The sequence below is a fragment of the Epinephelus fuscoguttatus genome, linkage group LG10, assembly GCF_011397635.1.
Source record: "Epinephelus fuscoguttatus linkage group LG10, E.fuscoguttatus.final_Chr_v1".
NCBI lineage: Eukaryota > Metazoa > Chordata > Actinopteri > Perciformes > Serranidae > Epinephelus > Epinephelus fuscoguttatus.
Window position 1 is genome coordinate 29881790 of NC_064761.1, and position 21885 is coordinate 29903674.

The 21885-nt window shown below is 40.2% G+C and overlaps 1 protein-coding gene across 1 annotated transcript; it reads right to left on the minus strand.

Moving 5' to 3' along the window:
* Positions 1-25: 25 nt before the first annotated feature.
* On the minus strand, positions 26-21769 carry lg10h1orf112 (linkage group 10 C1orf112 homolog). Its single transcript, XM_049587766.1, has 25 exons — positions 21630-21769; positions 21251-21379; positions 20803-20842; positions 20625-20713; positions 19917-20021; positions 19618-19758; positions 15726-15888; positions 14884-14968; positions 14615-14753; positions 14117-14206; positions 13912-13976; positions 13685-13833; positions 12393-12522; positions 12011-12197; positions 10153-10235; positions 9864-9915; positions 8948-9037; positions 6305-6490; positions 4804-4923; positions 4620-4715; positions 4431-4544; positions 2508-2612; positions 2327-2407; positions 2098-2244; positions 26-684 (listed from the first exon to the last, which is right to left on the minus strand). The coding sequence occupies exons 2-25, from the start codon at positions 21344-21346 to the stop codon at positions 475-477; spliced, it is 2763 nt and encodes a 920-aa protein (XP_049443723.1). The 5' UTR covers positions 21347-21379; positions 21630-21769; the 3' UTR covers positions 26-474.
* Positions 21770-21885: the final 116 nt, after the last annotated feature.

The window sequence follows — 21885 nt, forward strand, 5'->3', positions numbered from 1 at the left end:
GAAGATGGTAAACACTGATTTATTGGGGACCGTGTTAAAACCAGTACAACTACTCAAAACATCCATGCTCTATTCAAAGTCAGACGCCAATACTAAGATCTTTTAGCAAGGATGCATGTCTTAGGGAAGCAAATGGTCATTTTGTGGATGAAGTGTTTAAGTCTTTAACTTGGACTCTCATAAAACAGGCCAACAGAAAAATCCTCTAGCTATTATGAGCACTCTACAGGAATTTGTTATAGCACAATTTTGATAACTAAGGTAGTATTAAATTAAAAAAAGAAAAGAAAAATGCTGTGTATTCAAACAAGTTTAATAAACAATAACATCAATCAAAACTGACCACAGACAGGTATAAAAACTGAAGAGAGACTGTTTGGCAGTAGCGAAGGGTACACAGACGTCCACAGGCCCAGACTGTGGTTGAATAGTTTTTCTGTACATGGAGTAAATGAATCTGGGCCTAGAAAGCGGCTATGTTGTGTGTCTGGCTGTACTGATGTGGCTTATGAGGGTCTGGAGCTCCTGTAGTCTGGATTCCAGCCACTGTGGAGGTGGTGCAGTTGTGTTGGCTTTACCTTCAGTGAGAGCCTGAAGGGCTTTTAAAGCACTCTCAGCTGTCTGGATGTAGCGGCTGTACTCCTCCTCTGCACTGGTCTCCTGCCGAGCTCTCTTTGGACAGGGCTGAGAGGGAGGAATAGTTACAGGGAAATTATACGTCTTTCCGTGAATGAAATTCTCACTCGCAACACGATTAAATTTTACATCAAAAGAGGTAGAAATCTTGCCTGTACAAATGAAATTTTGACCTGCTGAGCAGGACAATATGTAAAGATTTTATTGAGATTCTTTTTTTGCAAAATAAATGAACTACTTTACCATGCTTGTGTTATTGCTAGGGAAAATTTGGACACAGTTACTAGAAATGTATCAAATATTACAGGGTTCCCTCAGATCAATAAAAAGTCTTAAAAGGCACTGAATCCATTAATCTAAAACTTGGTATTAAAAGGTCTAACTTTTAAAAGTCTAAATGTCTTAAATCTAACTTGCTTTAAGCTATAAGAAACATATCTCAAAAAATTATACATTTATAAAAACTACATATTTATGTCTGGGCAGTGAAAACCACCAGAAGTGGGGCTTTAATCAAAAGGTCAGTGCAAATTGCACCCTCACTGAAAAGTGAGGACTCCATTCACATATCCATCTCTCTTTTCCAGTATTTCCGGTCAGATATAAAAATAAATAATATAAAAATAAGTATGTCATGTGAAATCATGAAAAAACATCAGTGTAGTATGTCTAAAAAATCCTGAAAAAAGTCAGATAATAGTATGTCGTCCAAAATCATAAAAAACATCATAGTAGTATGTCGCCAAAAATCATGGAAAAAAGTCATAGTATAGCATGTCATCCAAATCAACATTAAAACGTCATAGTATAGTTATGTTGTCCAAAATCACAAAAAAATGTCTGTAGTATGTCTTCCAAAATAATGATAAAAGGTTAGAGTATAGTATATTGCCAAAAATCCTGAAAAAATGTCATAGTATCGTATATCGTTCAAAATCATGAAAAAATGTCATAGTATAGTATGATGTCCGAAACAACGTTAAAATGTCCGAGTACAGTATGTCGTCCAAAATCATGAAAAAATATCATAGTATAGTATGTTGCCAAAAATCCTGAAAAAATGTCATAGTATAGTATGTCCTTCAAAATTGATTTTTGCCTCAAATGAGGCAAAAATTTTGCTTGTACAAATGAAATTTTGAGGACAGGACATTATGTAATTATTTTACTAAGATTCTTTCTATAGACATACACATCATACATACATACATATCCATCTCTCATTTCAAGTATTTCCAGTCAGATATCAAAATAAATGATATAAAAATAATCATTGATAATAGCTTGGTCCATATTATACTGCTACCACCTACTGTGCATGTACAGGAGGAGGTAGTGTTGCACTAGCCAGCTGCCACTCAGTGACTTGGACAGTTTAAATATGAAGAAACGCCGTGCATGGTCATGCATATTCAGGAAGCCTGTGAATGGAGTCTTATTTAACTTGGTGACAACACTAACCTCTGAATTTGCAACAGCTTCAGCAGCCAGTTTGTTCAAAGAATTTTCTTTGTTGTTCTCCAGCCTCTCATTGTGTTGCTCAATAGCTGCCGTCTCCAGCTTGAGCCTCTGTAGCCGTGACTCCACATCTTCCTGTCCGTTAACAGTCTGAAACAAAACATAGACCTGTTTGCACTTATGTGTTTTATTTAAGGTTAATCTTCATCGCAATATGTTGTCATCTCCTTACCTTGCTGAGATAGTTCACCACTTTGGTCTTGGTCTCTTCTATAGTCAGACTCTGGGAAATGACCTCTTCATGGTTTGTAATCTTAAGTACCAACATGACACATTAAGTTTATAACAAGGTATAAACAGGATGAAGGATGACATCTGAAACATTAGTAGCAGCTACTGAGTTCCTGCTGTACCTCTGCAAACTGAGAGAAGGCCTCCAGGGCGTGCTGATGCAGCAGCCAGGATCTGTCAGCCAGCAGGACTCCAAACAGGCTGCTCAGCCTCGGCAGAATTTGATTCTGTGACAATAAAAGTTGGTGTAAAGGAGAAAATATAAGATCATATTAATATTGCAGGATTTCAGAATTAAACACATTTATATTTTTTATCTACAGTTTCATTTAGGGATATTTTTGCATATATGAGATTCTTTCAGTCTATATGATGTCAAAAATATAGCAAATGCACATCTTCAGATGCAAGAACCTAAAGAGATATTTTAAACTGCATACTTGACAATACAAAAGTATTATCAGTAACTAAATTGGTAAACAGTAAATAATTGGTATCAGGGTTTGTACTAACAGGGGCAAGTCAAATTCAAAGACTCTTAAGTACTTTTTTAACCACTCCTTTTTATTTTAAAGGATATTAGTGCTTCCTGTACAACCATCTATTTGACTGTTAAAAGGCTGAAAAACAAAAATCACTGACGCTGCTCTGGTGTGTGTGTGTTTTGAAGGTGAGCGAAACATCCTGGTACCGATAATTTACTGGCATTTACTACCCTGTTAGTCCCCTGTAGAGTCATTCAAATAAAACATTACATTTAAGGCAAACTGGGAGAACTTGTTGGGACGTGTGTTCTGGGCAATAACAATAAACCAATGTCTAACTTGTCAGGTTTCTTTGAGTGTGTTGAGCCATTTATTTTAACACATGCTAACCTTCACACAGGTAAAACATTGTATGTCCATACCTCATCTCAGGTAAGTTTCCACTTAACAGTTTCAGAGTCCATCACCATTCAGTGTCCATCAAAGGTAAAAGTTTCCATCCATCAATTTCAGTTACAACACACTACAAACTGCTGCCACACTTTACGGTCAAAAAACTGTTCACGCCCCCCCCATCACACACCTGCTGCTCATCACCTGCACCTTACCTATATTACCCAAGTTTTCCAGTTCTATTGCGCCACCTGGTGTACGAACAAAAAACTACATCTATTTACATGTAGTCACAACTAATTAAACATGAATCAAAACTAATACAAAGAATGTTACTGTGGCTCTAGTCTCTATATACAGACTCTACATTCCGTGAATGTAGAGTCTGTAGGCAAACCCCGGAGATCTTGCCTCCGGAAGAAGAGTGGAAGAGCCCTGGTTTCCAGTTGTAGGCTGTTTGTAGTCCGCTTCATCACGTTTGAGCCGGCTGCAGTTATTGCCAGGTTAAATGGTCCGTGCGGTGAACTAACGAGGCGGAACATAATTGGCATCACTGCAAACTCTGAATCCATCACAATGTTTCAGCATATTTACTTATATATAAACGGAAGTCAGAGACGGAAATTCGCCTCCTCCGCCCAAATCAAACCGGAATGCCAAAAAATCGGGGGTCTGCCTCCAGAGGCTGTATCGCCGTCTGCTGGAAGTCAGACGCCGAATACAGCAGATGGGTTCAGAGAATGCTGTGGCTCCAATGCATTTTTATTCTAAAGGATATTAGTGTTTCTTCCACAACCATCTATTTGACTGTCAAGAAGCAGAAAAATCACTGATGCTGCTCCAGTGTTTTGATGGCAAGCGAATCATCCAACAATGGCAGCAACAATTTACTGGTGTTTACTATCCTGTAGTGTATTTTTTTCAAGGTTTAGGTTAAAAAAAAAAAAAAAAAAAAACTAAAATATTTGAGTGCTACATTCAAGTATTTCAAGCACCTGCTGAAGCACCTTGTACGAACCCTGTGGTGTTATTTGGGGGAAAAAATAAATAAATAAATAAATCAAAATTTCAAAATGCCCTTTTCTACCCATTTTTCCACCTTATGAAGTGCATTGACCTAAACGGCAATATCCTTATTTGCATTTGCATTTAGTGTGGTCTCGTTACCTGGCTGTCAGGTGGGACAAAGACCTTCCCGAGAGAGGAGAGGAACTCCAGAGCAGCCAGCAGCAGCTGATCTGCACACTTCTGAGACACAACAGTTTCCAAGCACAACAAAGCCTGGGACAAACACAAACAAATGTCAGCAGAAGTTTTCTCCATTAAACAGATGTTTAGTGTGAACTGACAGCTTACCTGACAAATGACTTGAGGCTCGATGTTTTTCACTAAAATGGCTGATATTGACAAGAGCAGCTGCAGGGTACACTGGAGCACAGGGTGGGTCTGCACCTGGAGGATGACAGGTGATAGGTATAACAGCCATGCATTTAATCCACACCTCTGTGTGTGTGGGTATGTGTGTGTATTTCGGTCTCACCTGGTCTGCACTCATTCGTAACCAGAGCTGTGTGACTATCCTCATTGCAGACAACGTGCACTGCTCCTCAGGAGATGATTGCACCCGAACCACCGCTAGGAGGGATAACAGCACCCTGTTCTGGAAACAGCAGGGACTTTGTAAAATCCAACACTTGTGCCTATTTTCCATTCCAATTTTCCCCACCCTGCTTCCTTGCATTGTTTCCTTTGCCGCATTTAATCATTCTGGCAAGAATTTTACTGATAGCAGCTGAACAACGTGACTGTAAAATACACTGCAACACCCTGACACACAAGATTGTTTATAGCAATTAATGAAGCTGGAAGAAAGGACGTCAGTGATGTATCAAAAATAAATACAACTCAAGGACATACTTGAAAGTGTCATTTTCTAAAAGCAACACAAGTAACAAATGATCAGATAACCAGCTGCACATGACGTTTTCTGATCTAAATCATCTCTAGACACTGCAAAGGCCATGTTCTCATTACATCTGAGCTGTAATGCTTTCGACAAAATGTTTTTCATTCTGCGTTAAGTATCAGATAGACTGTATTCTTTCAGACGCTATCTAGGCTTGCAGATTGATAAATCATAAAAAGGTAAGGAGAAATACACAATATGAAAAAAAGAAAGAATAAAAACAATAAACTTATGTTTCAGGGCAAAAAACATCCATGTAACATCAAAAGGATGAGAGTTTTCTCACCTGCAATACTACTACATGAGAAAGTTTTGGCTGTCAGCACTGAGATTTCACAGGCCAACAAAGGAGCAAGGTCATTAATAATCTTATCTGTGCCATCTGTTTCAACCATGAGAACAGGCTTGTCTTACTCTTGATATCACTTGTGTTTATTTGTCTTTGACCCACTCTCTCTCGAGTGCACAAGGGCAGAAATTATGCGTCGGCCTTGCTCTGATGTTTGTATTGTCCCTTTTATCTCCATAAACAGTCACTACATTTTCCTTGTTGTCTTCAGGGTAAAATGGAGGGTAAATGCACATTAACACTGTTTGCGCTGATCTCACAATTCCAGTTATATAAGTAATTATGAGATCTTTTCCACTTCATCACTTGGAAATTTTGGGATTGCTTACCGTGTCTTAACTTAAACACAAAGCAGACGTTAACCCACCACTCATTCATAATGGGTGAAGGTAGAAATAATTACTCAACTAATGGTTTCTTTAATTCAGTGTAGGAGGAAACTTTTCTTGCGTGCCTCCAGTGAATGAAGATCCCAAAAACAATTCTTGATAAATTACATCAAAACAGATGATTTGATACAGTTTTGCTGTTAACTGCAGACCCCTATGACTTCAATTCATAAAGAATTTTCTCAGTTTTATGATTCTTTGTTTACCGAGAACAGTTTTCTTCACGAATTCAAGGTAACACAAGGTGAGCAGCTGATATACAAATGGTCATTTTGTGGGTGAAGTATTTCTTTAAGATTACACCCACGCTACACCCCATATCTAAGATTGTCCTCACCACTTTGTCCACTTGACCCAGTTTGTACCCTCCATTCTGCCAGTCGGTCAGAGCTTTCTGAGTAAGGCTGATAATTTCTGTCTCTACACCATGACGGGCATCATGTGACAGAGCTCTGAGGAGAACATGTCGCCACACTGCAAGGTTTTCCACATCAGAGGGGGGGAAACGTGCCACCAGCTCCATCTGGAAAAACAAAACAATGATATCAATGTTAGGATCTTGCAAATGTCAATGTGATTTTGTTTTTTTTTTCTTTTTTAAATATACAGAGACAATCAACAAGCGTCACCCAAAACCTGGGCTGAACTGCACTCTAGACCGGTGGTTTTCAAGGAAACTATGTTTTTATAAGTCTATAATAACCTGAAAATAAGAATTCCTTATGTTTTTGCTACCTTAGAATGAGCTGTCTACATCTACATTCAAAGTGGATCCTCTTCCATGGAGTCTACCATGTTGCTCTACAGTAGCCAAGAAGAGACAAACTAAAACACTGGCTCTAGATAGGGCCATTCGCATTTTCACTTTGGCCACCATAGTTCTCCTACACACTTGGCACACAGGAGAAGTCGCAGTTCTGCAACCTCACCGCTAGATGCCACTAAATCCTTCACACTAGGCTTTTAGAGGAGTAAACCTGAGTAAACGTGGGGAAACTACACAATGCAGGTAATGGTGTGCAGGGCGTGAGGGGTCACTAAATGGTTTGATGAGCATAAAAATGATCAATCGTATGATCTGGCCTTGCTGTCAGTAGATGTCAATCCGGCTATCTACTTTGTTGATTCCTCATGTTACCTACATGTATATGAAATATAAAAAATCTCTGTATTTATATCAAATATAATGTCCTATTTTAAAATTGTGTGATGAATACTCTGCCTCTAAATGTTTAAGGCCACAACAGGACAAAGCAACTTTTTAAACCGCTTTAATTTTGGAACTTGTGAAATGAAAGGTTAAAGAAACGATGTACCCCACACTGATGCTTTCACAAGTCAATTATGAGTCTCTCTGTATTAAAGGACAGCCAACTTTTATGGCAAACAGAGTGATATTCAGAATATGCACTTTTTCTCACCTGCACTTTATGTATGTTATGTTATGAAGGTTCATTAGTACGGTTTTGTATTTCTCTGTAATGTAGCACAGTGTTAAAGGACAACTTCAGTATTTTTCAACCTGGGCTCTATTTCCCCATGTGTATGTGTGCGTATGATTCATGGGTACAACTCATTCTAAAATTGGTTCAGCCGGGAGCCGCGAAAAAAGCTAAAATGGTAACGGGGGCAAATGCGTCCCATATAAGTTTGCGCATTAAAAGTGCTTTTTTTCGCCACTGACCGGTTCAAATTGCCAGTGTTATCTCTGTAAATAGCAGTGACCCCAGGGCAGTGGTGAGTGTGGTATGAGTGGAGTCAGCTGTCAGTCAGTGTTGGAGCAGAAAGGGGGAGGGCTGCCCCGCTGGGTACTGTAAGTGATATGTGTGTATGAAGTGTGTGTGTTACACTAGAAGAGTCACAGTCAGAGGACAGAGTCTTTTACGTGCTACCCCCTGAAGTGTTACCGGAGCTTTTGAAGCACTCAAATAAACGGGCCCTTTTCCCGAACGCAAGAACAGGATGTCGTGCAACACCCCGTACAGCTTTCACAGGCTGCCTTTGTCAGATGGCGAGATGCTGAAGTTGTGGCTAGTTGTGCTACAAATGGATGCTAACACTCCTCTCCAGACACTGCGCCTTGCAGACCATCGGGTCTGCAGTGCTCACTTCTCCCAAGAAGACTACTGCCAGCCGAAGAAGAGAAGACATCCAATCCCGAAACACCTCTTCCTCAAGAAAACAGCTGTCCCATGAGTAGAGAGAGCTACAGACACAGTGGAACAAAGCTTGTGACATCACACAGCCCAGAGGTAAGGGAAAGGCTAGTATGCTAATTACAGAGATAAAAATGGCGATCTGAACCGGTCAGTGGCGAAAAAAAAAAGCACTTTTAATGTGCAAACTTATACGGGACGCATTTGCCCCCGTTACCGTTTTAGCTCGTTTTGCGGCTCCCGGCTGCATCCGCCTCCCTCAATACTGAACCAATTTCAGAACAAGTTGTACCTATGAATCAAACACACACATACACATGGGGAAATAGAGCCCAGGTTGAAAAATACCGAAGTTGTCCTTTAACAATGTTACTGATACTATTCTTTCTCAGGCCTTGAACTCAAACCACTGTGTTGCCCCGCCCAAAATATAATTTAATAATTAAATTAATATTGTAAACATGCAGTCAACTAATGGCCCTAAATGACAACTATTGGTCAACTGAGAAAGACAGCCCTAACTTAATAACTATTAGATGTTAGTCAAAAACTTGGAATACAAAGTTTATATATTTTCCATTGTTTAAGTCACTCTTCCAATGTTCTCCATCTTTTATCTTATTTGGCCTTTCCATGTTCACATACATTTACTGTACTGTCAATATGGTGGTATTAACAGTGTGTACTCTGTTTTGCAGTGAATTTCAATTGCAAAACTGATAATGATTATTAACAATAATTAACAAACAAATAGATGTGACTTGACACTCTAAATTAATTTGTGAGTTCATAAAAATCTAATTTCAGTTCCCAGCATTACTGACCTGGTGGTTTGGCGTCATGAGGAAAACCATGCGTCTGAGCAGCAGGCCCAGGTGGACCAACTGGTAACACTCAGTGGTGCAGGCTTTCACCTGGGGGTGAAACGGGAGAAGCAGAGAGGAGGTGAGGAACGGCGTGAGTGTCAGTGTGAAGGCTCAGGAGGAGTCAAAATCACCAGGGCATCAGGGCAGAGGAAAGGTCAAGAACTGAAGGAGGGGGACGTGTATGGAAACGAGCGGGATCCAGCTTAATCTGATGACGTAATGACGTATGGTTATGAAAAAGTGTCCCCGAGGTCCAACAACACCAATTGTCACCTCTGCTAGGGTGCCACAGAAAACAGGAAAGACTCCATGCTAATCCATAACCCTACAGAGAGATTAAGGGGATTTAGAGTTATTTCAGAAAGTGTTGAGGAAGAGGTCGCAGACATGGAAAAACATCCGTGACCTTGTGGTGTCAAGATGGTGAGAGCCAAGATTCTAGGGAGCCTGTAGACTGTCTGGAAAATATAGCAGGTCAACAATATAAAGGTCTCCAGAGCATCTTTATAATTCTTGTCTGAAAAGCGCGATATTGTTTTTTTTGTCGCTATCTGATATGCCGACACGTAACAGCTCATTTGACTGATACCGATATCGATATAGCCACTTTTTTCCCCACCAAATTTTAGTGATTATGAAGTCTCTCCTGTAGTGGAATTAACATCTTAATATGCATGCACACTCTTATCGTGATGGCCAACCAGCAGATGGAGACATGAAATACAATGGTTTTCAATGTATGTAATATTTATTAATGTGCAACTTAAGAAAGAGCATGCTGGCAGATTCTGACAGTTCATTTTAAAGCCAATATTGGCCGATACTGATGACATGCATCACGACTGTATTGTGCGTTTTCCTGGTCTCTACCTACCAGTTGAGCAACGAGGAGGACATGATGTAGACAAAGTTCTGCCGTCCCATACCTGTCAGCAGAGAAGATGAAATCAGCACCAGATTTAATACAGTGCAGAAAAAAACATGTTAAAAATGCTTACAAGACTTGGGTGAAACAGTTGCTGTAACAAGTCTAAAGGTGAAATGTAGGGTTTGTTATATACTGTAGCATGACACAGTGTGCCCAAGAGTATGCCCCGATCAAAATACAGCTACCCAGTGGACACTTTTCATTTATTGCTACTGATACACGTGAACACTCTCACCGTGCTGTAAAGCACCACACATCTGTTGCCAGTAGAGCGGTCTGAGTATCAGCCTGCAGCACAGCATCGACCAAACAACGCTCCTGGGAAAGAGAAAGGAGAGGGGAATTCACAAAGACAGCAGGAGGGTGTGAATGAAAGACAATGCAGGACACAGAAAAAAATAAGGTATCACAAACTTCAACACAAATAGTAAAAACGAAAGTGAAAGAATAACTTGCGTTGAATGACAGGAAATCCTTTTACTAACACACAGCACAGCTAGAAAACAATGTGAATAGATGTGCAAATTAAACAAATGACTCAAAAAGTTTAAATAATACTTAATTTTTGATAAAGACGTTTACTTCAACATTTGAGAGCTAAAAATAACAAAATCAAATAATGGACAGAATTTATTTTTAATATGACCACATAACAAATGTGCTAGACACACATCTCTAAAACTAGTTTAGAATTTGGTGGATTATTTCATGGTTCAACTTTTTTTTTATTAACATTTACCCTAATAGTAAATAAAAACAAACATACCATAACATACTTAAGGTCAAGCCCATCAAATAATGATAAAATGCAGCCTATGAATGCTAATTACGGTTGGGTAATATGACAGAAGATATTGTGCAATGATACCAGTACAGATTTGGCAATACTGTTCCTAAAGCAGAGACTATTTGGAGCAGGTTATATAGTGAATCAAGGCTGGACTCTTGCAAGATTTTGTGATTCTTGCAAATCCAGCTGCCTTGTAAGTTGATTTGGGCAGACACGGAGGAAGAGAATGAAGTTGGAAATACAGAAACCTGTAACACTCGAAATTATTATTCTTAGGAATCCCAAAGCTTCCATTTTTAAAAGAATTTTTCTGTTTTCAGCCCTTTGCAAATTTCCCCACGGTGGGCCGATTAAAGGATTATCAATATTGGCCAACAATACCTTCCAACATATCAGTAGGGCTGTACTTAAAACACCTTTTATATTAGTAAAGTAACCCAAAGTGATAAAGTCAAACTCATGGCAAGCATCCATTTACAGATGGGTTTAAGGTCAGGTCAGGTCTAAGTGAGACTCAGGACAAAATGGATGAAGACAAATCCTGGCAACCTATCATATCCCTGCTGTGAGAAAGTCCACCCCAACTGTTGCCAAGCACCACAACCGCAAGAAATCCTGTTCATATCACATCAAACATTCTTGATTATCTGCAAGAAAGCTTGCCAATCCTCTGGCCAATTAAATTTCTGCAGGTTCTGCCAACAACACATGTACTGGAAAAAAATTAGAGTAGCTGGGTCGTATCTACTACTACCACCACTACTATTACTACAACTACTACCACTACCACTACTACTATGAAAAATGCACAGAGTTTTCTCCTGAGGTTTGATAATAAGACACAATGGCCGCGAAAAAACTGTTTTGACTTTGAATTTCCTTTTTTCTTTGGCTGGGATCTTTGAGGAAATTTATTCTCTGCACAACAGAGATCCAAAAGCAAGCAGTGTGCGTGTTGCTTTCTACTTTCTACTACTAAAACAAACTGTCAGGACAGAAGATGTCGTGACATAAAAAACAACTTTTGTTTTCAGTTTAAGGATAGTTTATTTTCTCGATCACTCCCTTATACTGATTCTGTTATTTCAAACTAAATCTACATTCCTTATCTCTACTGTAAAATACTTATTTTTTTGGAGGGGCAGACATGTTGCCTGAATCAAAACATACATAATGAAACAAACTTATAAGCCCCTCTGTCTATACATGTTTGTCAATAAACGTCATTAACACAACAGTGTCAAATGACTTCCACAAATGTTGCTTATGATACAATGTATGTAGTCATGTGTGTAGACCTCACCAGCACAGGGAAGTACACTGCGGGAAGCGCAGCCACACTGGCACAGAGCTGCACGCAGATGTGGTTGTGTAGAGTGACCTGGACCTGTGCCTGACCCTTCATCATCACCCCTGGCAACAGCACTGGCGTCCGACGCTCGGTACAGCATTGCCTGAAACTAGTGAACAAGGCCTGGTAGAGAGGAAGTCTGGAAACAGAAGGGATGGGGAAAAAACATGAGCATTTTAGACATACATTTGTCAACAAATTAGCTTAAATACACAACTGAATGGTATAATCTCTTCCAGGAGTGCTGAGTGATACTTCAAAGTCTATTTCATGCATGTCAATATTTAACTCTTTAAGTCCTTAAAGTCTAATGTGCTTTTTATTTATTTATTACCTGGGTGTGTCCTCCGAAAACTGGCTGCTTGTGTACCAAAGTTGCAGCACCTCCTCTGGTTGGGAGGTCAGCTGTCCCAGGACGCTCATCAGCAGAAGACACTGAGGAAGCTCATATTCAGGACTTAACCCTGCACACAAACAAGACAAGGGTCATTCCAGGATTTTATGTTGTATTTTTTGTGGAACAAATGTCAGTCAGCAACTAGAAACATGATGCCAACAGTCTTTTGAGTAAACGCATTAGGTCAACATTTCCCAAAGATGCAAAAAGTCCTAAATATACTAGTTGTCCGAGGAAGTACAGGATTAGCGAGTCAGCAACCACATGTCCTGAGGGTTCCTTTACATTGCATATGCTAATACATGAGACTCCTGTGTCCAACTGCATACTATACATTATATAAGTGATGGACTGGTATCGGCGCATATGCTGATTTCACTCACTGCGTCGGACAGGAGAAGTGGGATTGATGCAATACTTCAATATACAGTACCAGCGTTGATGAGTTTTAAGTGACTAGTATGCTAACAATGGGAAAGACATGACAACATGAATTATAGATTACACTGTCAGCATTAAAAGTGTATCCAACATGTCTCTACTAAAAAGGAAAACAGAAAAGCATTTATCAACCTTGCAATAGTCAGTACGTTTACATGCACGCAGTAGTCGACCTAAGCTCATAGCTCTGCTAATCAGTCAAGTCGGACTTCTCGTCTTGTTTGAGTATACATGCAGAAGAGAAAATCGAATTTCTGACCAAGTACGTCTGACTCCGCCTCGAAAGGCGGCGCTGTGTCCTTTTAAATATAGTGCGCATTGAACTAGTTCCTGTTGATGCGAAGAGGAAGCTAACGACAAATGAAGATGGTGGAGCATGAATGTAGTTTCCTCGTCCATCCAGAAGTGCGTCTTCTGCTTCTTGGTCGCCATGGTATTTGTTTGTCTGTTTTTCTGGGGGTTACTGCACTGCTGTATACTGAACTGCTGCTACGTCATCTCCTTCTTCTTCCGGTGAAAGCCCGCGAAAGAAAAAGTGGTGCATGCGCAGAACGCAGAGTCCGACTCCACTAAGCGAATACATCCAGCAATAGTTCATTTTCAATCGAATTATCTAGGTGTGTTTGTCGAGCTACGGATAGTCCAATTTTAGTCGGACTAATCTGTTTACATGCATTTAAAAGTCCAGTTTCAGTCGGACCAAGCCAATAATTCGATTTTCTCAAGCTGCATGTAAACGTACTGAGTATCTAGGAGAAAGAGGAAAGTGAGGACAAGCTTTAACTTACGCAGGTCCTGCTGGAGAACAACTTCAGCAAAGGCTCTTAAAGGCAACAGCTGTAGCAGAAGGGCATCCATGGGAACCAGAGCTGCTGCATTCAGCTCCTCAGACAGAGCCGAGGGCAGTGTCGGAGCACACAAGCTGGGAGGGAACTTACTGAAAGACATCAAAATGTACATTTACGCACGACTCAATGACTGACAACTCAAAGGATAAATTGTAGTCTGCCCATACCTGACGACTTGGAGGTAGAGTTTGTGAAAGCAGCTACAGTACTTTGTCAGAAAACATCTGAATTCCTGTTCAAAGGATAAAGAATATTGGGATATGAGTTTAGCTGCTTTGTATTCTATGGTAGAGAAAAATTCAACAGACATAGAGATGGCACAATTTTTTATAGAGTAAAGACAGGGTCAAAGAGATCCACATTTCTCAGTACCTTTATGTAATGAACCAAAGTGTTGGCAAAAAATCTGCACATCTTTGCAGTTTTCTGGAACAGCTTGTATTCTGGGCTTTGTGTTGCCTCCTTTAAAAAAGGGACAACATAGCATTAACAAAAAAGGGGCCAAAGATCAGGTCTACTCTGATAAACCTTGTGTCACTTTCTTTCCTGAGAACACAGGGGTATAGTGCAAGACAAAATCCAAACACAGATATACACCAATGTGCTGACTCTCGTTGATAATAGGACTGTACTATATTCGGGCTACCCCATTTACATTTTTTACGCTGAGCTTACACTGATTCTCTAGTAAACACAAATTACAGCTAAGGAGCAATGAGTTCATACTTTTAAATCTAAATTGTTTATAAACTTTGAAGAAAGTCAAGAGGAACAATAAATAGTCATTCAATAGTCAATTCAATATAAAAAGCTGCTAAAAAGGTATAAATAATATTTGTTCTTTATTTGACTAACAATCAGTTTTCTTACCTGCAGACCAGCATTTTTAATCTGTTCAGCCAGCTCCACACAGTTGTGGAAGGAGGTCAACAAGTTGTCACACAGGCTGTTGCTGATGTCACCGTGATGTAGATGTTCCTCCACCAGCGCATGGTACTTCAAACTCTGTCTGAACATAAGTAGCCAAATTAAATATTAAATTTATCCAACTCCTTTAACAAAATGATTCATCTAATATGACAAAAAATGTGAAATTAATTAAAAACATAAATGTCAACATGAGTGTCTGCTGTACTGACTTGATGAGGAATTTCCATGTGTTAGCATGCAGCGCTATGTCCAGGTTGGAGATAATAGAGCAGATATCCAGCAGGTTGTGAATCACTGAGGAAGATGAAAAACTACTTGCATTGAAGGTATACAAATACAATAATAATAATAATAATAATAATGATGATAATAATAATAATAATAATAATAATAATAAACTTTATCTATATAGCACCTTTCATATAAGAAATGCAGCACAAAGTGCTTTACAATAAGGGCAGGATACGCACTGAGTGCTCCACATGAAAATAGACACAGTGAACATAAAACAGAACTGATTCATAAAATCATAGAACTGTGAAACTATAAATCATAAAGTAAAGTTTTTAAAGCGTTGCAGCAGCGTGAAGTGTAAAAAGAAAGTAAAAGCCTAAAAAGAAAGCATTTTAGGCCTCTAACAGGAAGTCAGAGCTGGTTAAAGTCTAAAGTGAACAGATATGTTTTTTAACTTTCTTTTAAATCCTTCTTTCTTCTTTGGCTGTTGCTGGGAACCTCCAATAAACCAGCAGCAGAAGATCGCAGTGTTCTTGGAGGAAAGTAATTAACAAGGGAGTTAGCACTGCTTGGTCCCAGCCCATGTAGGGCTTTGTAAACAAGGAGGAGGACCATAAAATCAATTCTAAATGTAACAGGAAGTCAGTGCAGAGCAGCTAGGACTGGCCTGATGTGCTCTCTCCTCTTGGTTCTGGTTAGTAGCCGAGCTGCAGAGTTTTGAATGAGCTGATGTCTCTCAGTGGTGAATGACAGAAGGGCTTAATTACAAAGGGCGTGGCAGTGGCAAGCAGACAGAAACACACAGAAATATACACACCTGTTACGATGTCAGAGACCTCTTCCTCTGAGGCACTGCTGTCCAGGGAGATCCTGTCCAGCAGCTCCAACAGACCCTTCTGAAGGGAGTAGGCCTCCTTGAAGAGTCCCTGCAGCAGATCAGCCACCAGGGACAATCGGCCACAGTAAACTACTTCACTCTCCTGAAGACAAAATGCAGAATACAATTAAACTTACTATTTTCATCTCTCCTTGGGTAATGGATTTTTTGTTCCCTTGCATCCAGGGCAGGAATTAATTTGGCCTTGTGCCCTTGAAAAAAATATCTGCCCTAAAGCCACAGTGGCCTTGATGCCCCGCCCGCACTGCCCCAGGTGATTTTGCAGTTTTCTCCTCTGCCTCTTTCCTGTCAACACGGCTTTGACACCTGCGCCTTTTGAGGAAAAAATGCGTCTTTTGATGACATTCTGGATTCTTATTGGGCAACATCAAATGAGACGATGCGTACATCACCAGTGGTGGGTTTGACTCGAGCCTGGCATGAACCGCTCAGACGGGCTATAACGGCAGTTTGACACCAATCTATCACCAGCCAACCAAGAAACTTCATCAAACGCCCGGGCAGGGATCGGTACCGAGACCCAGTAATAAACGACCCAAGGCAAATTTAATCAAGACCGTAATAACAGTAAGCTCCGCCATTATTGGCATTACTTTTTAAAGTTTCGGTTTCGGTTTCGGGCTGACCTCCTCCTCACAGCGCACACGCTCACACACACGCTCACACACACACACACACACAAGACTGGAGTCAGACATCAGCAGAGAGGCCGCGGTGCAGATGAGAGGAATATAACTTCAAGATCACTCTAGTTAACAACAGCTACACTTGTTACTGTAAGTAAGTGCAATAAAACCTCTGCCAGCCAAGCCAATACTTTATCAATACATGTGATCAGCATGTAGAAAGCCATATTTCAACCCGCTCTGTCGTTGAAATAGGATTCTCTCATTCACCGCTATTATGATTTACAATCGCGGTCGACACAAGCATATCGCGCTTGCAGTGCTAACAGCAAAGTGTTAAAGACAAACTAAAATGAAAGCTGTCTGTATGTTGGCTAACACTATCTGAAGATGCACCTGAGGCAGGCGACCTGCAGACAGTGAGTGTTCTCAGTAGAGCAGGGACAGAGAGCAGGATGAATGACTGATACTGATGTTTGTCTTCATGCTGAGATAACGTGACTTTCTTCACTCAGTATTGTGATGTCAGGAGGAATATTTATATTCCAGTGAGATATTATTGGGTTTTAAATAGTGACTTTGTTGTTGTAAACATGACTGTTGCTGCCATGGACTTTAGAAAACTATATCCTGTGTAACTGACCTATAAGGAAAACGCCAGGAGGTGAGGTGTGTGCATGTGTGTGTGTGTGTGTGGAGGAGAGGAGAGAGGGAGATGCTGGTAGAGAGATAGTGTATGTTATTAGATACTGTTAATGTCACTTATTATGCTTCTGTGCATTAATAGCTCTTTTTTAGTCTGTTTCTGCATCATGTTGAGGAGGACCATGCCTGTATATATATAAATATATACAGTACAGGCCAAAAGTTTGGACACACCTTCTCATTCAATGTGTTTCTTTATTTTCATGACTATTTACATTGTAGATTCTCACTGAAGGCATCAAAACTATGAATGAACACATGTGGAGTTATGTACTTAACAAAAAAAGGTGAAATAACTGAAAACATGTTTTATATTCTAGTTTCTTCAAAATAGCCACCCTTTGCTCTGATTACTGCTTTGCACACTCTTGGCATTCTCTCCATGAGCTTCAAGAGGTAGTCACCTGAAATGGTTTCCACTTCACAGGTGTGCCTTATCAGGGTTAACTAGTGGAATTTCTTGCTTTATCAATGGGGTTGGGACCATCAGTTGTGTTGTGCAGAAGTCAGGTTAATACACAGCCGACAGCCCTATTGGACAACTGTTAAAATTCATATTATGGCAAGAACCAATCAGCTAACTAAAGAAAACGAGTGGCCATCATTACTTTAAGAAATGAAGGTCAGTCAGTCCGAAAATTGCAAAAACTTTAAATGTGTCCCCAAGTGGAGTCGCAAAAACCATCAAGCGCTACAACGAAACTGGCACACATGAGGACCGACCCAGGAAAGGAAGACCAAGAGTCACCTCTGCTTCTGAGGATAAGTTCATCCGAGTCACCAGCCTCAGAAATCGCAAGTTAACAGCAGCTCAGATCAAAGACCAGATGAATGCCACACAGAGTTCTAGCAGCAGACCCATCTCTAGAACAACTGTTAAGAGGAGACTGCGCAAATCAGGCCTTCATGGTCAAATAGCTGCTAGGAAACCACTGCTAAGGAGAGGCAACAAGCAGAAGAGATTTGTTTGGGCCAAGAAACACAAGGAATGGACATCAGACCAGTGGAAGTCTGTGCTTTGGTCTGATGAGTCCAAATTTGAGATCTTTGGTTCCAACCGCCGTGTCTTTGTGAGACGCAGAAAAGGTGAACGGATGGATTCCACATGCCTGGTTCCCACTGTGAAGCATGGAGGAGGAGGTGTGATGGTGTGGGGGTGTTTTGCTGGTGACACTGTTGGGGATTTATTCAAATTGAAGGCACACTGAACCAGCATGGCTACCACAGCATCCTGCAGCGACATGCCATCCCATCCGGTTTGCGTTTAGTTGGACGATCATTTATTTTTCAACAGGACAATGACCCCAAACACACCTCCAGGCTGTGTAAGGGCTATTTGACCAAGAAGAAGAGTGATGGAGTGCTGCGGCAGATGACCTGGCCTCCACAGTCACCGGACCTGAAACCAATCGAGATGGTTTAGGGTGAGCTGGACCGCAGAGTGAAGGCAAAGGGGCCAACAAGTGCTAAACACCTCTGGGAACTCCTTCAAGACTGTTGGAAAACCATTTCAGGTGACTACCTCTTGAAGCTCATGGAGAGAATGCCAAGAGTGTGCAAAGCAGTAATCAGAGCAAAGGGTGGCTATTTTGAAGAAACTAGAATATAAAACATGTTTTCAGTTATTTCACCTTTTTTTGTTAAGTACATAACTCCACATGTGTTCATTCATAGTTTTGATGCCTTCAGTGAGAATCTACGATGTAAATAGTCATGAAAATAAAGAAAACGCATTGAATGAGAAGGTGTGTCCAAACTTTTGGCCTGTACTGTATATGTATGCAAAAACAAAAAAAAGTTGCTCGCTGCTAAAAATGTGGCCCATCAACGTTATCTGGTTTTGAAATGCGGCCCAGTTTAAAGTAATTGAATAGCCCTGCTGTAGTTTGTTTGTTTGTTAGCTATCTAACAACACATCAAAAATAATTGTAAGCGAGTCTTGTTCAGAGAATCAGTTTATCATGTACACTCAAAAATATTTAGGCCTAATATTTAAGATTGTTTGCTTATAAATACATAAACCTGGTTGTTCTATATTCAAAACACATTGGGTTTATTAGTGCTATTAAATAAATCACATTATTACTTATTATACTCATTACTTGAGTTTGTTTCATTTATTCATTTCACAGATAGTTATACATTCTTAGTCCTTAAATTAAATTAATTATGGACGTGGAAATCATTGTTTTATTTTATGGCCTTGCTGCCCTGGCCTCACTCAAAGGCCAAGTGCCCCTAAAATGACGAAATTCCAGGCCTGCTTGCATCCCTATGTATTCATGTTTCATACAGCGAAAATATGCTTATCACTGCAGCCACTCATTTTAGGCATTTTCTGTGCATAATGATAGCGTAGTTATCTTATGAATCTTTACAATTCCATCTTAGTAACAATAACATGATTATTTTATAAATAACAATGTGAAAAATACTTTCACTTTAGATTTCACAGTCATTGCTGAAGTAAACAGACTAACCCTGCAGTGCTGAAAGGTTTCCCTCAGGACTTTCAGGATACAAGTTGGTAATGAACGGATGGCATCTAAGTCGGGGGCTTCCTCAAATTTGCCAATGTGACGCACGCAAGTGGACAATGCATCAATTATCTGCATCATTGCCTGAAACAGAAAGAAAGATCTTGTGAAAATGTAGGTCAGGAATGAAACGAGAACGATGTTTTGTAGAAAATACATATCAGGTTGTGAGGTACTAACTGAACCATTTTTAAATACACAGCTTTGTGATGTAACAACTAAATCAGTAAAGACAACAGTACCTGCAGAATGTTCCTTAGTAAGGCACACAGTTCAGTGTTTTGACTGGACAGCCCTCCAACCTGGTCCAAGATTTCTTTCATCATGCTGTCAAACATTGTCACCGCCTGCAGACATTTGTGACACACAAGGACAGAAATTTTCACACAGACAAATCAATACATGTTTAGGGGAAGATATGAATAAACCAGTAATTCACAAAAATTCTGTCAACAAATAATACAGTCATAAGAGATGCTTCACAAGGCAAAGACTAGGTGTGACTAATTTTGCAGAAATCCCACTGTCTAATCTACAGATTCAGGGTCTAGAAGAAGAAGAAGATACACTTCATTAATCCTCGAGGGGAATTTAAATTTCTTTCTCTCTGTTGTCATACACACACAGGCCCATGCACAAACAAGACCAATACACACATTAAATGGAGAGATGTCAGAGCAAGGGGCTGCCTTGGACAGGCGCCCCAAGCAGTTGAGGGTTCAGCACCTTGCCTAAGGGTACAGTGGCAGTGCCCAGGGGGCAAACTGGCACCTCTCCAGCTACCAGTCTACGCTGGGACATGTGATCCTCTGGTTCCCAAGCCAAGTCCCTATGGACTGAGCTACACCTTCAGAAAAAGTGAAATCTAAAATTGACCTTGCAATGTCACATGAGCTGTTTAGATCCTAAAGAGATCATGCCTACATTATTATTATTTTTTTTTTTTTTACCTTTGGTAAGATCTTGGAGAAGCACTCATCTTCCAGTTCAGACAAACCAATATGAGGGAGGAACATGTCTGTAATGATCTTCAGTATACCTGGAGATCACAAGGGATGTTATGTTTTAAAGACAGTTCATACAAAGTGAGCAGTCTGTAGTTACAAATGGAGTAATGAAGAAACTTACGTATATGATCATCCCAGCTCTCAGAGTTATTATGCAAAGAGTGCAAACAGTCAAGGAAAAGCACAACATCCCATTAAATTCATTTCCAATGTATAATTATGCCAAATATCAAGATTGCAAACGAAAATGATGACATAAAAGCGTCAGCAAAACACAAACTTGTGCCCAGCATCACCCAGAAAATACTTAACATTTACCAAATATTATCATCTTGAAAGGGCTTTATGATTTTGGTGTTCAGTATAAATCATAAGAACAGGCATACTGTCTCCACCACATTAAAAAGTTAATAAATAACATGCATTTTAAACCATAGACCTAATCCCAAATATTGTATTTTCCCCCACGCTTTGTGCTTTCCTGTATAACACTGGACCCTCCTTACAGAAATTATTTGCGTGATGCTATGAATCATGTCACAAGAATAAACCTGAGTTTGAGAGGATATGGTGAGTTTGGGCAGGACAGACTTGAGCTTCTGGCGGCAGGTTTCCTGACTCCACTGCACCACCTCGTCCAGGAGAGAAGTGTTGGTCTGGGACATGATGACAACAGTCACCGGGGGAGCTCAGGACCACTGTCCGAATAACACAAGGTTACACAACAATCTCACCGAGTGAGTCACAAGTGACTCAATTTAGTACGATAGCTTTATCTGTATTTTCGTACATAAGCCGATGTTATTATGGAATTCGCTTCCTGTTTAGACTGGAGAGAACACAGACTAACGTTAGCTTGTGTGTTTGCTAGGGTATGTTATGCTAACGGTAACATTTAACGTTAGCATGACGGCTGACGTTAACTTGTAAACACGTAAAACTTCTTACCATAAATCATAAACTGTATCTTCTGACCAGAAACATTAAGTCACAACGACGTGTTTGTTTCTCTCGACGTCGCCATTACATTTTGTTAACAGCTAAATTGCGTAACCCACACAGTGAGGAAAACGAAGACAGACCGCGCGCCGTTGTTTGAATCGGATGTGACGTAGTAAGCAAACGGCTCATCTACCCTCACTCTGATTGGTTGAAATGTTACACTGCAAAGTTTACAACCAATAGGAGAACTCAATAACTGCAA